The sequence below is a fragment of the Epinephelus lanceolatus genome, chromosome 18 (genome assembly GCF_041903045.1).
Source record: "Epinephelus lanceolatus isolate andai-2023 chromosome 18, ASM4190304v1, whole genome shotgun sequence".
Taxonomy (NCBI): Eukaryota; Metazoa; Chordata; class Actinopteri; order Perciformes; family Serranidae; genus Epinephelus; species Epinephelus lanceolatus.
Genome location: NC_135751.1, coordinates 2,198,148 through 2,216,049, shown reverse-complemented (window position 1 = coordinate 2,216,049; position 17,902 = coordinate 2,198,148). Strand labels below are relative to the sequence as shown.

Below are 17,902 nucleotides of genomic sequence, written 5' to 3'. Positions count from 1 at the left end.
AACTCAACAAAAATAAGACAGATATAACTGTCTTTGGGCAAGGGAAGAAAGACAGACTGTAAGCTACTACCATTTAAAAAATATTTCTAGAGTCAGAGGAATAACATCAAAGCAAGACCTTGAAAGGCTCACCCAGGCATTTATTTCGAGTAGATTAGATTACTGCAGTGGTCTGTTTTTAGGCCTTTCAAAACAAGCTGTTGAGCAACTTCATCTTATTCATAATGCTGCTGCTAGGGTCCTGACAAAAACCTACCTCACCTGTCACCCACACAGTTGATTTCAAGCTGAGCTGTGGCTCAGCACCCAAATATATCTCTGACATGCTTGTGACATATGAACGTCCCAAGAGTTATAACAAAACATGGTGAAGCAGCATTTTGTTATTGTGTAGTACAAACCTGCAATAACCTTCAACATGATGTTGGACAGCCAGGACTCCCAGCAATTTTAAGTCAAAGCTAAAAACATTCATTTTTTACACTGCTTTCTCCACCCTGTAATGACTGCAAACTTATTTTTAAACTCCATTTTAAATAATCTTTTTATCTTTGCTTCTCTTGTCTGTACTTTTGTTGTTTTTAATGGTGGTTTTTTTTTAAATTGTAAATCATTTAGTAATTAATTTCACCTTTTATATCTTTTTTTCTCTTGTTTATTGTAAGTCTGTATCCTTTATAATGTTTTATATTTTATTGTTCTGTAAAGCACTTGGAATTGCCCTGGTGTATAAAATGCGCTATACAAATAAAGCTACCTTGTCTTGAAAACCTTGATATAATGCAACAATTGTTTTACTTTTTTTTTCGTCTCCAGGTGGAGGATCTGATCGTGAAATGGAGGCAGAAGGGAAAGCCTGTGGCTGGGATTGTAGTTGAACCAATCCAGGCTGAAGGCGGAGACAACCACGCCTCCCCAGACTTCTTCAGAAGCCTCAGAAACATTGCACGCAAGGTAACAGTGACTGCTATGGCAAAATTCCTTTAAAAGGGCTTCACTTGTTGAGCTACCTCTGAGTTGTATCAACTTGGTATACTGGTGTACTAGCCTCAGACACTATTACCAACTATTCCGAAAAAGAGGTTATAATAGCTGTCATTTGCAAAATAACATCATTTTACAATAGCGTAATAAATTGATATTAAAAAATGGATAGAACAATGTAATCTGACTCTGAATGCAGAGAGACCATCTTCTGAATGAGCAAAGAGGGCACTGCACCAGTAGCGACTGGCAGAAGTAGTAGTGTATGTTTTTATTGTTTTTGTAGTGTTTAGTGTCGTTTTTGACTGTTGAATGAATGGCAATCAGTTAATCCCGACTGTCAACCATGGATGTGGCATATTGTTTTTTGCTGCTCATAACACCGTTTGTGGCAGTGTTTTCTCTGAATAAGTTTGACCAACCTCATGGACTTGAAGTACAGCTGCAAGTTTCTCCTCCAGTGTCGCAACGCGAAGGCGGTGTTTGATGCAGGAGTGGTGATTCCACTGGTCATTTAGAGGAGAAAAATGCTGGCTCCAAGACAAACAATGTTTGTCCAAGAAAGCCGGGAAGGAGAGGAGGGTTGAGCCAAAGATAACGGAGACAGCAGCTGCGTTGGATTCCTCTGCCCTCTGTCATACTCGCCAACATGCAGTCATTAAGGAACAAAAGTGATGAACTTCGGGGCATGTGTTAAGTTCCTTTCCGAGAATAGACACTGTTGTATCATTTCCCTCACGGAAACCTGCCTAAAAGACCACGATTCTGACACTGATTTGGAAATCGATGGCTTCTGGATGTGGATGCACAGGTGACAGGCAAGTCCCAGGAAGGGGGCATGTGCTTGTATGTTTTACATCTTATGTTGGTGTAAGACGGTGGTTGTGAGGGAATCTGCGTGTGCTCCTGATATTGAACTATCTGCGTCACTTAGGCCATTTTATTTGCCACGTGAATTTCCACAACTTTTTGTTACTGTTGTTTATATCCACCCTAAGGCAAATGTGAATAATGCAACAGCAACCTTGGTCCCAGTTTGTGGAAGGAATCCACAGTGGTGCCTGTGGCAAAAGTCAGGTCTCCAAAATCCTTCAATGGCCATCGCCTTGTGGCCTTGACATCCCTTGTTATGAATTGTCAAATCTGAACTTTTATACTCTTTACAGGACATGCTGTACCCCTTAAAGTTTGCATAAAGGGCAACAAGGGGAGTGGAGGACGCTACAGCCATGGGCGTAACGGACGCGGGGTACATGTGGGACATGTCCCCCGCACTTCCCGTATCTGTGCCCTCTGTCCCCTGCAGTTTGACAGCCGTTACAACCGTTCAATTCGTTTTTTAACATGTGGTAACGTGTTTTCCTGAGCCGTCTTTAAACGCACCATGAGTAAACGGGCATACACATGTTGCTGTGTTGTGACCTGAATCAATAGCACAGACAAGACCTGTGCTGCTGGGCAGTGCAGCAAACCAGCCAGCAAGAAGCAAAAAACCTTGCACAGTTTCATGGGCGTAACGGACGCGGGGTATGTGTGGGACATGTCCCCCGCACTTCCCGTATCTGTGCCCTCTGTCCCCCGCACTTTGACAGCCATTACAACCGTTCAATTCGTTTGTAACATGTGTTAACGTGTTTTTCCGAGCCGTCTTTAAACGCACCATGAGTAGACTGGCATTCCGTGTTGTGATCTGAATCAATCGCACAGACAAGACTTCTGCTGTTGGGCAGTGCAGCAAACCAGCCAGCAAGAAGCAAAAAACCTTGCACAGTTTCATGGGCGTAGCGGACGCAGGGTATGCATGGGGCATGTCCCCCACACTTCCCGTATCTGTGCCCTCTGTCCCCCGCACTTTGACAGCCATTACAACCGTTCAATTAGTTTATAACATGTGGTAGCATGTTTTTCCGAGCCGTCACACCATGAGTAGACTGGCATACACATGCTCCCGTGTTGTGATCTGAATCAATTGCACAGACAGGACGTGTGCTGCTGGGCAGTGCAGCAAACCAGCCAGCAAGAAGCAAAAAAACCTTGTACAGTTTCTTCCAAACAAACCGTGTAAGTTGAGTAATGTTGTTGCATGTAGATAATGTTAGCTAAATGATGACTAATTAATAGATGCCAATATATCAAGTTAAGCTAGTTAACAGGAATACTAATGTCATTGTTACCTATCTTAAATCGCTTGCTAGCTAGTTTCATGCTAGGAAAAAAACCCACTCCTTAATTTCAGAAGTTGTGCTCACTATTGCTTTGCACAGATTTTTTTAATCTTTATTGTTACAATAAAAAGAGCAGGGTCAGGGAGGAGACAGTGGACCAGAGACCAGCCAGGATGATCATGCAGGGTCTTCACAAGTGAGGAGAGATTATAACTGGCTGAGAGAAAATATCTATAGCATAAAAGTGAGGTTAATTTCCACAGCTATGTCACCACTACTATTCCTAATTCTATTTATGAACTTTGCTTTGCACATTTATTATCTATATTATTACAATAGATAGAAGAGGGACAGGGAGAAACCAGGCAGGTATCAGGACAGGGACCTGACAGCAGCACCAATTATCAGCCCAAGGCTTCACAGGTAAGAAGAAATTATAAAGGAAATGTCTGTAGGATAAGAGGATAAGAACTACCCTTATTTATGCTCTAAAATGTTTTTTGTCTGTATTGCAATAGGTAGCACAGGGAGAAAGCTTAAAAATATTTGATTAATTTTGCACATCTGTGCTGTCATATATTATATGTCATATGTCATATAAAATGTAAAATACATCTTGATGTTGATATGTTTAGTGTTGTGTCACTTTCTGTCTTCATGCCATTAAATTAAATTATGTGGCTTATTATTCTGTTACCTTGTCACTTCCATTCCATTTTGTGCGCTAATAACTTTCTAACAAGAAAGTTATTTTTGTGCGTTCCATTTTGTGCGCTAATAACTTTCTAACAAGAATGGTGTTTTACTGAACTTTTCGTGTTCAGTGTTGTCATTTGGCACTTAATTATCTGGCTACTTACCATGTAGATGCCCGAGGGTCATTTTGTGTCAACTCAACAAGAGTTTGGCTTGTCCGGGTTAACAGGGCACTGTCTAGTACCCGTTTATCTTCTACTGGATCCCTTCAGGGATGTGTTCTTTCTCTTCCTTTTTTATTTTGTTTTGTACACAAATGAATGTCAGAGTAATCATGCATCAAGATTTGTCTGTAAGTACACAGACAACTCTGTTATTGTAAGTCTTCTTCATGGATCAGAATATGATCATGGCCAGGTACTGGATGAATTTATCAATTAGTGTGACCAGACTTTCCTCCACATGAATGTGTCCAAGACCAGTGAGATTTTCGGAGGAGGCCCTGCCTTCCTGCTCCTTGTGGAGTCAAGGGGGAGCCGGTGGTAGTAGTGCAGCAGTATAAGTATTTGGGCACTGTCTTAGGTAACAAATTGAATTTTGACGTGAGCACTGACAGCATCTGTAAGAAGGCAAACCAATGCCTATTCTTTTCAAGGAGGCTGAGGAGTTTTGATGTAAATAGGACAATCATGAAATTGTTCTATTCTGCTTTTATAGAGTCTGTTCTTTCTTTTAACATTGTCTGTTGGTTTGGTCATCTGAGCCTTAAAAACAAGAACAAGTTGGAAAAGGTGGTCAAGTTGTGTTGTAAGATCACTGGTGTTACTTTTAATAACCTACAGCATCTGTATGAAGAGAGGGTCACCTCTAAAGCTCCGTCAATTGTCTCAGACTCAACATCCGCTCCATGTTAAGTTTCAGATGCTTCCATCAGGGCGGAGTTTTTGCCTTCCTAAATGTAGCACTAAGCATTGCAGATCATCCTTTGGTCTGTCTGCTATCGCTTATCTTAACCAGCTATGATCCACTAATTGTCCATGATATTAACTCTAACAGTGTGTGATTATGGATTCTGTGTTTTATGTATTGTGCTATCTGTCTGTTTTACTACTGTCTGTATCCCAAATTGCCCCCATTACATTAAAGTTTTACCTTACCTTACCTTACCTTACCTTACCTTGCCTTGCCTCTTTTGTAAAATAACATCATCTTACAAAAGAGTAGTAGATGGATATTATAGAACAATGTAATCTGACTCTGAGTGCAGAGTGAGGATAGATGACATTGTTGAGCTCTGTTAAGTGCAAATCTAGAGAATTTCTGTTGACACTGAATACATTGAACTTTACTAGACGAAAGAGATTCCAAGGCTGCAGGAAAGTCTTGATGACTTGATGTGCCAACCATATAAAGGGAGGGAGGTGAGCACCACAAACACCAGAGCTTTTTGAGACACATTGACTGGAGGACAAAGTCGCTAATGCCAATGATGTGTTTACCACCTTGTAAAAGTAAGAGACTGTATGTGAATGTTCATATTATATAGCCCTCTCCAAGACTTTCAAGAATGAGTTTTCAAGCTGTAGATCCAGCCCCCATTTGGACACTGACAATGGGTCTGGTGTTGTCTGGTAACCTGTGAAAGAAACGACTTGAAATTACATTTAAATTACATGTATTCATTTGGCAGGTGCTCTTGTCCAAAGGAACATACAAATGAAATACCATCCAAGCTAATGTAGATCAAACCTGAGAGAATAAGTGCCCCAGTAGTCGCTTCCATGTTCCACCTGACAAAGGAGACAGAAGGCTCAAAGTGATGATAGAACTTTGCTCCCTCTGCTACATGCCACACCCCTTCAATCTGGCTTTAGAGCACAGAGACCACCCCCATATCAAAATCACCAATGACCTACTCATCACTGCTGACTCTGGCCAAATCAGTATTCTCCTTCTCGTCAAAGGACAGAGGGATGTCGTATGCTGGAAAGCCCTCTGAGGCAAATTGTTATTTGTGATATTGGGCCTTATAAATAAAATTGATTGATTGATTGATTGCCCATCCCCTGGGTGTCATTCTGGACTCCATCCTCTCATTCCAGTCACAGATCAAATCCATCACTAAATCTGCTTTTTCCACCTCAAAAACATCTCCGGACTCCAGCCATCGCCCACAGACTCTGTTGCAGAGATCCACATCCATACCTTCATTACCTCTTGTCTGGATTGTTTCAATTAAGTCCTGTATGGGGTAGCCAGCAATGCCCTGGACAGTATCCAGTATGTGCAGAAGCTGCCAGGGTTCTCGCCTGCACCAAGCCCTGGCAGCTCATCATCTCCAATCTCATCCACCTTCACTGGCTCCCAGACAAGTCTCCAATCTCCTACAAAATCCTCCTTCTCACCTGCAAATTCCTTCATGCCCTTGCCACCCAATACTTAGTAGACCTCCCCCACCCCTATACCCTGACATAGTCAGTGTCCTTGGGCCACAGATCTGCTCCCCACCCCCCACACCGGCCTTTAGGGAGCAGGGTGACAATGTGACAGCCCCACCCTTTGTTACTCTCTCCTTGTAGAGCTCGGTAATGCTACATTTCCTGAAACCTTCACAAAAACTCCTGAAAACCTACCTGGTTACCAAGGCCTATGGACATGGTTAACGGCAAACATTGCCACTAGTTTTTATCTGCTCATATATGTGTAAAGCATTTTTGAGTGCTCTGAAAGGTGCTGTAATAATGCAAGTTATTATTTTGTTATTATTTGTACTTTTAATAGATGCCTTCAGATTCCTTGTGAAATGTTGTATTTGGACCATTGTTAAAGTGGTACTCTTATACAAGTTTAGCCTACCAGACACGAAGACTTAAAAGTGTTTCCACAAGCCACTTTTGCATCAATTAGAATGTACTGCACACTTTGGGTGTACAAACCTTACACTCACCATCGTATGCCAACACTGGTCCAAGGGCCAAGCGTCTTGAATCCGTCCTATTGGTCTTCCTGTTTCCTTTTTTTAATGATAAATACAGACTACCGCCGCTTTTCACGGAGGCACAGAATGCACGTGGTACGTGGTATGTGTGGTGTGTTAAGGTCTCAGACTGTATAAAATCATGGATGTAGCTACTGTGACGTCACACATTGGTTTGTGGACTCCTGTTTTGAAGCCTCAAGTTGGGCATTTCAGTTGTCACCGTCTTGTTTTTTTGGAGCCAGAAGTGACCATATTTGAATGAGAGGTTGGGGCTGTGGAGGAGTGAGAGGTGGATCGGACTTATAGACTGTAGCGACACATCACAGACAGCCTGTCACTCAAGTGCCCTGCCTTTGAATATGTGTAACTTAAAACCTCAATAAAAATTTAAACAGGTGAGTACCTGTAATTTGGGGGTCTAGGGGGATTGCTCTTAAAACCAGCCTCAAATGGTCATTAAAGGAACTGCATTTTTTTGAAGTGCTGCACGATTAATCTAATCGCAGTTGCAATCGCGATGTCAGGCTGTGCAATTACATTGCATAAAAGGCTGCGATTTGCAATTTAATGTAAATGAATGTTAATGTGTGTGGCTGTGAATGTGACTACCTCTCCTGTAGTGTGTGGAGTTTGTTGACATCACGCCCACAAGTTATCCTGATGTGTGCAGCACGTATAGTCAGGTGACCACCCGGCATGCAGCTGTGACCAACATGGATGCTGAAAAAGAGCATGAGCATGACCATGAACAGGCTGAGTTGATGGCAAAAAATAACCCAACGCCTATTATATGGCGATACTTTGGATTCAGGTATGGTGACGTTGACCAGCAAGACGTGCTGTGTAAATCTTTAAAAGTAAAGTCGCCACAAGTACAAAAAATGCATGCGAGAGAAAGCCAAGCCGAGTAACGTTAAAGACAAAGAGACAACTGAAAGCCACCAGAGCCTCATAAAACAACAACAAAGCACAATCAAACATACATTTGCAAGTGTCACGCCGTACGACAAGACCTCAAAGAGACACAGGGAAATCAAGGACTCTGTAACAAATAATATAATAACAAATGTAAAACTGAGCAATTTTCCTCGGTTTCGGCCCACATGACATGCTGCTGTGTTGTGCTATGGCCTATTCACAAGCTGGAATTTGTCATGACAACGGCTGAACGCAACACATGCTCTACTCCAACTGAGTGTGTGTACAGTGTCGTGCTGCGCTGCTGTGCGAGCAGCGTGTTTGACTATGCGTAACAGCAGTCTGTTGTTGGTCATTTACACACTGTCCATAACAATAACTATGTCAGGTCAGGTCAGTGCCCCCCTAATATAATGGTAGGGGAAACACTGAATCAAGCAAGAAGACTCATGATACCATTTATTTATTATATTGTAATTGCAATCACAAATCGCGATATTGTCCACCAAAATCGCAATCGCACATTTTTATCAGATCGTGCAGCACTAATTTTTTGGCACTTCTGCATTGGCTTCATTATCCATACCTGGAGACTGCCGCTTGGTTCAGTTGCAACCTTTTTGGCCATGACAGTTGGCTTTGGTCACCACTAGTTCTTCGATGTCAGTTTGGTGTGTCTGGGCCTCAAAGGCTCTATTGGAGGTCTGCTGTACCAGCAGTCTAGTCCTGAGTTAGAAGTCTTCCTAGTAAAGACTTTCCTACTCATTGACTGTCTTGTCAATAAGTGAAAACCGTTTCCTTCCTTTCCTTCCACTTGTATTTATGATCTGTCTGCCTGAATCACTTTCCCATAGCTCAGTCTGTTCACCTTTTATCTCCCTAGCATGGCTGTGCTTTCCATGTGGATGAAGTCCAGACTGGTGGAGGGAGCACAGGAAAGATGTGGGCCCATGAGCACTGGGGTATGGATAACCCTGCTGACATCGTCTCCTTCAGCAAGAAGCTTCTGACTGGTGGCTACTACCAAAGGGATGAATTACAGGCTGACAAGGTCTGTCATTTTTTACTTTTTTTTCTGCAGGAAAATTCACACTACATGTTGGTGAAGGTTTATATGTTGTGTTTCAGATTTGAACAAGACAAATAGGTCTATACCCCTGTTAGGAGTCTGTAGAGGCTGGAATGTCCATGATAACCCAAAGTATGAATCTTTTGGACATAGGACAAACAACATACTGATGATCTAGCTATTGTTAAAGTTTCTTCAATACTGGGGTGAAAGATATCAAGTTGCTGCTGATGGTTTGAGTCACTGGGTCAGCAGTCAATACATCCAGGGACAGGGTTCTTATGTGGTATGGAAAAGTATGGGGGGGCTTTTATGCCTTTAATGGACAGGACAATGTAGTGTGAAAGGTGGAGAGAGAGGGGATGACAGGCAGCAAAGGGCCACAGGCTGGAATTGAACCCATAACTGCTGTTGTAACTTGACTTGTTTGCCAAGGCATACAACCACATTCTAGATTTTTAGTATTTAAAATTTCTGCAGCGGATACACACATGTATAGTTGATTTAACACTATTGTAGTGTTATGTCACTATCATAGGACTTTCACTTATATTAAAGCATGTTTATCAGATAATTGTTACTGTTTATTTACAGGTGTGCTTGCTTGGTTATCTGTTGTCTTTTTTCAGGCTTACCGTATCTTTAACACATGGATGGGTGACCCATCAAAGAACTTGCTCCTGTCTGAGGTTCTCAATGTGATTCGCAGAGAAAACCTCCTGGAGGAGGTGACCCGTTCTGGGAAAGCCTTGCTAAACGGCCTTTATGAGCTGCAGGTAGTAAAGTGGATAAAATCAATATCCATCTATACCATATACATCTCTATAGTATATTACAACATTATGGGCTAAGTTGTAAACCAATGATCAGAGTCATTGTACAGATTTTATTTTTTTTTATGTTCTTAATCATAAACAGGTTTACTGTAGTTTTCTGGGATCATGAATCATGCTTGGTGTGAATGTGACCTAAATTTGTGTGAACATGACCTACATGCGTCTGGTCCCCAGGCTCAGTACCCCGGCATATTGAGCCGAGCTCGAGGACAGGGGACCTTCTGTGCCATTGATATCTGTGATGATGAAACACGCAACCGCATCCTGCTCAAGGCTAGAGACAAAGGTATGAAGTACACCACCATTCACTTTTTATTTCTTATTTACAGAGTATTCCCAGTCAGAACTTACATTCTTGGGAGTTCAAACTCAGGAATCCAAACTCTTGAGAATGAGAAAATGCAGCATGCTGCAATTGCATTTTGCAGTTGGGAAAATTGCATTTTTGTTGACATCACCATTTTAGCTGGGCTCATCACACACCTGTCATCTCTACTGTAATGTATAGTGTATATGTATATTTGTGTGCAATGTATATTCACAGTGAAACTAAATCTAATTCCATACACCACACTGACCCTGTTTGTTCTGCACATTTATCATCTGCACATACAAGGAGCAAAAGTCACTGAGGCACCGCTATTGATCTCATTAGTTCTCAATCATTCTGTTTTTTTTAAGCTCCATCTCAGCACACATCTCATGATGATGATGATGTCACTGGGAAACATCAACCATACCTTAACCCTCTGATGCACCAATTTGTCAAGTGCCACCACTTAATGACCTTATCTGCTGAGATAAGACTGTTATCACTAGGATGACCATGGAGGCTGACCAGCTTGCCTACAATGTCTTTTTCTGCCGGTGGGCCCCCACATCTCTGAAATTTTTTTAAGGGGGCATTATTTGGATAAATCAATCGCATGTTCAAAATCAACAAGATCAACAAATTTGCCATCTGAAAAAAATTGAAACAATAACTGTCTATCATCTCCACTAGCTGCTTTGAAATGTATGCTGAGATTCTTGTCTGCCTCCAGTTTACACACTCAGACAGCTCCTGAAGCATCCTGGATAAACCAGGCAGAGCCACAACACTTTTGGGCATTTAGTTTGTTCTTGTTCTAATGTGTGATTACGACAGTGCTTTGACAGTGTTTCAAAAGTCCAGAGAACAAGTGTAGACCATAGACTGTATGGATTTAGCCACTGTGATGTCACCCATTTGTCCTTGGACTCTTGTTTTGATGCCCTGAGTTTGGCATTTTGGCTGTCGCCATCTTGGATTTGTAGCCAGCAGTGACCATATTTGAATTAGAGGGTGGAGCTAACTCTTAACACTAGCTGGTAGCTTGGTTAGCACAGTTAATTTACAGCTATGGTTTATTGTGAAAGTACTAATTTTAATGCTGATTTTGCTCATGAAAAAAGGCTTAAAACCATTAAAACAAAATGTACTTACCAGTAAAACTGAAGATCCAACTCCTTAGAGGGTCTTTTAGTACAACCAAATGCTGAACAAGACTTTTTAATGCAACCAAAATATAATAATTAACTTTTTTGAAATTAAAACACATTACAAAAGTGACAACTAGGGCTAAATCTATAATGTTAGTCTGTGTATCTAGGGCTACACCATGATTACATTACCTAATTAGTGCTGTGATCATAGTAGTGACTTGTCAACGGACAGCACCCAACTGTCGCTCAAAGCAGCCATGCCTTTAATTATGTGTAACTTAACTTAATATTATGTCAGTGGGTGAGTTTTATACAAATTCACCCCCTGTACAGTTGTCATAAATGTTGAAATTAGTCACAGACACCTAAACTGTGTTTTGTACCTGGCTGTAAACACGTTAATTTCTTCTGTAAAGTTGGGCATTTTAACATGGGTGTCTACGGGGACTGACTAGCTCTTGGAGCCAGCCTCAAGTGGCCATTAGAGGAACTGCAGTTTTTGGCACTTCGCGTTGGCTTCATTATTCAGCCCTGGAAGTTGCCACTTGGTACAGACAAGAGAACCGATTAAGCAATGCCACAGAAATACTGAGGTCACATTCTGAAGAAAATTAAATAAAAATATTACATTCTTTAGTCAGCTCAGAATGCAAAGACAGTATTTTCATTAGGCCTTTTTTTAAATGCCTCTGTGCCAGCAATCGCTGTGGCCGGAGGCATTATATTTTTGGGTTGTCCATCCATGCCATACTCATGAACAGGATATCTCAAGAATATCTTGAAGAAATTTCTTTGAATTTGGCACAAATGTCCACTTGGACTCAAGGATGAATTGGTTAGATTTTGGTGGTCAAAGGCCAAGGTCATTCTGACCTTGTGTCCATCTCCTTTTCATGAACACAATATCTCAGGAAGGCCTTGAAGGAATTTTCTCAAATTTGGCACAAATGTCCACTTGGCCTCAAGAAAGGTTAGAATTTGGTGGTCAAAGGTCAAAGGCCAAGGTCACTGTGACCTCACAAAACATGTTTTTTACACCATACTTAAGAATTTATACATTGTCATAACAAAATTTCACACAAATGTGTAATAGGATAAAATGATTAAGTGATGACATCACTTTCTCATAACCAAAACGTTAAATGTCAACTTCACTGTGACATCATAATGTTCTGGAAAACACTTTTCTGACCATTACTCAGCATCATAACTCAGGAGTCAACTGATTGTATAGATCTTCATTGCTACAGGGGGGAAGATGATTGAATTTTGTGGTTGAAGGTCAACGGGCAACTTCACTGTGACATCATAATGTTCTGCAGAAAACACTTATGTGGTCTAAAATGCTTTTCTGGACATTATTCAGTGTCATATTTCAGAAGCAGAAGGGCAAATATTTGGTTATATACTTAATTGATGACAATGATTTTTGGTGTCCACCTTGAAACTGTATAGATCTTCTGTGCTGCTGGGGGTGGGGGGGTACTGGTTGTACCTGGATAAAGCTATTTTCTATTTAAAACTTGACAATTTACATCATTACACTGTCTAATTGAGACTGTGTATAATGAACTAAAATAAGGTTGACGTGAAAGTGGATAGCAGATTATTGATTGAAGTGTGAATATTGTAAGAGTGTTTGTCATTGACAGGTGTCCTCCTGGGAGGGTGTGGCGATCGATCGATCCGTTTCCGTCCAGCACTGGTTTTCAAGGAGTACCACGTTCACATCTTCCTCAACATCTTCAGTGACGTGTTGGCCCAGATTAAATAAACCTGACCCTAAAGGAACCTGACTGATGCTGCATGAGCTTCAGTAAATCCAGAATGGAGAGAGGGAAACTCCAGAGAGTCCATGTCATAATAAGCACAATCCACACAATAACTCACACAGATATCTCATATAACCTCTGTTTCAAGATCCAATTGGCCAATCTTAATCTCCCTAACCAGAAAAGATAATGATGATACCCTCTTACTTGTGCTACCATAAAGGTGCACCACAGAAAACCATTCAGAACAGGTGACAGTGGTTACTGTTGCAGTAACGGAGAATTTTGCAGAATGTTTATGCTTATGTAAAATAAATCCATGGAAATGACTCTAAACAGCAGGTTTTCCCATCTGGATTCATGTTTTAATATGTAGTCTGACTTGACTCTGGAAGAAGTCATGCCAGACTGTCCATCATGTCAGTGAATCTAGCTCCTTCACACCCTTTTACTGTCTGAGATTGAGAGGTCAGTAGCCAGGATAAACAGGTAGCATTAGATCAATGTAAATAATTATCGAAGATCCCAACTGCTAATTAACCTCACTTAATGACTCGGAACAAAGTCTTGCGTACAGCTTCTTTTAGTGCTCATATGCCAGCATCATTCCACTGCCTGACTTTCAGTCAATGAAGTGTTTATATTTAGCGTGTATGTGCGTTTGAGGGAGAAGAGCAGTCAATCTAGATACAGAACTATGTGTCAGTGATGACTCTATGTAGGAACACAATAAAGCTGAGATGCCAGCCTGCATGTCATTTAATGCTGTCCATTAGACTTGCCCTTGTAATGATTTTGTGTACTCTTAATAGGAATGACTTTTCAGCTTGAAATGTTGTAGCTCAGAAAAATGTGAATTTTAAATGGACCATGAAAATGTCATTGATTGTTTAGTGCCTGCATGTCAGTTAAATGTGCTATTTTTTTTTCTTTTCTTTCTTTTCTTTGTGGCTCAAATAAGAGCAGCCAAAATACTGAACACATTCACTTTACTCTTGAACAAAAGTTTCATATTGTCTGGTTTAATTCTGAAAGTGCATTTACTGTTTTATTTTCACATCACAGTTGATGATAGTTATATATTTAACACTTCTGACTGACAAAACAGACAGATGGTGTCACTAAGGATGAAACGCATACACAGACAAATGCACAAATATCCAGGTTGTGCTCTCCAAACCCAAAATTACAAGAAACACTAAAACACAACAAAAAATACAAACATTATAGACTTGTGCTTAAACTTCAAGCAGCTAACTGCTACAATCCTCTGTGTTTAGTTATTTCAGTAGTAATCTTACAAGCAGTCCATCCAAATAAAGCTTACTTGCTAAAGCTTCTGAATTACGTCAGCTACAGTAATGTATTGCTTTTTTGCATGAGTTTTTAAGACTGTGATACTCTAATTTGTATTCAGGCTATTGACTATTATTACAAGCTTTGTTTGGAGACAATAGAAGTGCTAAGTCAGAGGCCCTGTTTACACTTAGTATTAACATGCGTCCTGGATGATCAGATCATATGTGGACAGCTGTTGTTCAGCAGGTAGAGCGGGTGGTCCACCAATCGGAAGATTGATGGTGCGATACCTGGCTTCTCCAGTCCACATCTGATACTGAAAAAAATTGCATCTGATGGTTATTCCATCGATGTGTACAGGTACATATACCACGTGTGTGCAGGTCCATTTACCACGTGTGTGCTGGTCCATTTACCACGTGCATCCAATGTGTCCTCAATGTATCTTGGGATCTGATCACTCAGAGCACTCAGAGCAGTGGGTACGCTACTGTGCTGTCCTTGCTTATCTGAGTCTGTCGCTGCCTTTACACAGGTTAGAAGCATCACTGAAGGGTTGTCTCTGGATATGCTTTAAATGTCTGCACGATTAGCATGAGCTTACTCAGCAGCAGCAGCGGCAGTTCTGAAACAGTCCCAGCCAACTCAATCGATACCGAAATAGCTCGACTTTGTTAAATCCGTTAATAATGGTTGGGTAATGTTAGTCATGTGATGCTAGCAGTTAGCCCTGTCACTGTGTATGTGCATGCAGACTTTCACCCACTGTCCCCGCCTGTTGCAGAGCTCACACTCCAGCAGCAGTAGTCTCCTAGCGACAGGGCGTTGGAAGTACCATGGTATATATTTGTCTCATGATTAACAGAGAGAGAGCGTGCAGGGCAAGGAGAGGCTGAGCGAATCAGTGTGGTCTGTGTATATGTGTGTGTGTGTATAGCACGACTCACCTCCTGCTGATTTAAGATGACAATGCATTTTTTTTTTTGCAAACAGAAATGATTCTCTTTTTTTGCATATAGAGGGGGGAAGTGATATTCCATTCCAAGTGGTCACTCATGCATATGGAGATGCATTCTAATGCCAGGTGTTAACACAAACACATAGAGCTGTCTGCCTCTGATCAAATCATCAAAGATGCTTGTTAATACCAGGCATGAACAAGCTCAAAGGCGACTGGACTTCAGACTGATTGGGGGCAGGGTCACAGGAATTCAACCTGTTTAGAGTGGTTCACACAGAGGTGGTATACCATGACCTGAATGACTAAGAATCTTCACCGACATTGTCAGTAGTTGTTAATAACAGGTAATAAATCAGGCTTGTTAGTAGCCCTGTTTGGAATGGTCTCATCCACTGAAAACGCATCACTTCAGACTACACTTTGACAACACTTCCATTAAAGCATAAATCTCACCTTTGTGTCCAAGTAGGTTTTCCACTCTATGTCTTCTTTATCTCCTTGTGATGAGCCAAGCTGTAATAGACTTATTACTGCCCCCTGAGATCAGAGGGCAAAAAACTAGATAGCGTCTCGCAACTGCAGTTGTAGTCTGTGTTTTAACCCCAGTAGCCACGAGAGGCCCATTCCAAACTCGAAAACAAATGTCAACAACCCTGCTGGCACCACATGTCAAAATGACACCAGAAAGACTCTGGATTCTTAGGTCGGACAGAGGTTAAATTTTGGTTAAAAGGGAAATTGGATTGACAATATTTTAAATGTCTAACGACATTCGAATTTCACGTTGTGTGGATGTTAACTTTAAGATATTTTGTTTGGACAGTGGGTTGTTCTCCATACCTTACAACTAAAGGTTGTTATTGTATGTCAAGATGATGTTGGCATGAGCCATTTGAATGAGGTTGGTTTTTGAAGATTTAGACGTCCTGACATTGAATGTCACAACCTAAATTCAACCAAATATCACTGTCCAGAGACATTGGTGGCCAGCTGGGAATTTAGGCCATATTGGAAGTGTTTTCAAACGATATTTATCAGTTTTACAAGGGAAAAGACTTCAAGGATAAAGATTAACTGGTTAGTTTGGCAAATGCACATCTGCTTCTCCATGGGAATCGTCCAAGACCGCCTCCACACAGTGGATGAGCTTGTTAACAAAATGAAGCTGAATTGCTGAACTTGAACTTAAAGCACAGATCCATGGAACAGGGAGCTCTATACACGTTAAATCATCAGGTAATACAAAGATGTAAAACACTGAGTCTTAAACAGCTTTACAGGACATATTTTATAAATACTGGTGAACTTGCCTTTTTTGTTCTGTAAATCTGCTCAAACTGCCACTCTGCTGTTTCTGTAGAACACTTCAGACCTTCATTGGTGTCACAAATGTTACAAATGTGTAGCAGCTCAGTAAAAGTGTGAAAGTGTTACCACATTAATTTCTTTATGATTATTAACTAACACACAGTTATGTTGCAGAAGTGATGTCCAGTAAGCCTAATGTAAGGTATTTGTTACCTATACTTCACAGGGTCAGTTTGTCCTGTATGAATTAGTCCTAAACAGTCATTTTAAAGGAGATGTAAGGTAAAGTAGGGCTTGGCTGTAGGGTGCTGAGGTTGGGCAATACAGTGGTAATGATGACAACAGTGCCTGTCTCCTAGTTGTCAGTCAGTATTCCATAGAGTATCCACAATGACCATCTTTAAACATTTTTGACATAAACTACCTACACTTTGTGATCTGAGATAGATGATTATTGATGTAACTATTTTAGATGGCTCTAACCGTTGTTGTCTATAAAACTTTCTGTCTATTTACTGTGATTAATAAATTTTGAGTAAGTTTTGAGTAATCTCGTAGAGTTCTTATTTCTTGAGTCTAAAGGCTCCTTTTGGACCTTTGGAGCAGTAGTTTGATCAAACAGTCAATCAATCAATCATTCTAGGATCAGAGGTTTAGGGGTGCTGAGCACCCAGAGAGCTGCCCGGCCAGGCAAGATAAATTTTACTGTTTTGTACATTTTAACTCAATTTCATTCCCACATTTGTGAAAGAAAAGTACAACACTTTTTGGGAAAGTCTGTGACTAAACCATCAAATCTGATAAAGGTTATTTAAATGCTGAGCCACAGCAAAAGAGGAATGGATTGGAATCATAAAAGAAACATATTGTAACCCTAATTTCTGGGGGAAGACAACTCATTTTGATACAGCAGCTCCTCAACATACACATAAACAGTACATATGTTTCTGGAGTAAACCAGCCCCCTATAGTGAGTAACAAAAATACCAAAAATGGACCTTGGACTTATTTTTTGGACTTTTATTTGAAATGCAATGCACAACATGTAACATTAACACATTAACAGTAATTGACTTTTTCAATGTTTGTCTCTGCCTTTTTCCTTCTTGTCTGTATTATATAATACAAATACATAAATAAAAATACACTTCAAAAAAGAAAAGTGCTTGAAATCTACAAAATAATAATAATAAATACACACAATAGGAGTTATAATGTTAATGGGCATCCAGTCAGTTAGCTAGTCAGTAGCACCTTGGCTTTAATATTAACACATGCACATGACACAATAGCTAGCTTCTCTCATTCCAATTTAAACAGAGGACAGTGGTACTGACCACCTGTAACGTTTCCTAGCTAGGCTATAGCGGGTGCTGCTGTATTTTTGTTGTTAAAATATTATGTTGCAACCAAGTACTGTATGGTTTTGACACTTTTCTAGCTTGTTAAA

The 17,902-nt window shown here is 40.7% G+C and overlaps 1 protein-coding gene across 2 annotated transcripts in view; it reads left to right on the top strand.

Moving 5' to 3' along the window:
* abat (4-aminobutyrate aminotransferase) overlaps positions 1-16,998 on the top strand; it is a 163,547-nt gene extending 146,549 nt beyond the window's left edge. For both annotated transcript variants that reach the window (XM_033643899.2, XM_078161431.1), the window contains 5 exons: positions 817-954; positions 8,627-8,794; positions 9,442-9,588; positions 9,823-9,934; positions 12,765-16,998. In XM_033643899.2, the coding sequence (XP_033499790.1) occupies positions 817-954; positions 8,627-8,794; positions 9,442-9,588; positions 9,823-9,934; positions 12,765-12,886 (687 nt within the window). In that variant the 3' untranslated portion in view covers positions 12,887-16,998. The remainder of the gene's footprint in view (positions 1-816; positions 955-8,626; positions 8,795-9,441; positions 9,589-9,822; positions 9,935-12,764) is intronic.
* The last annotated feature ends 904 nt before the right edge of the window (positions 16,999-17,902 follow it).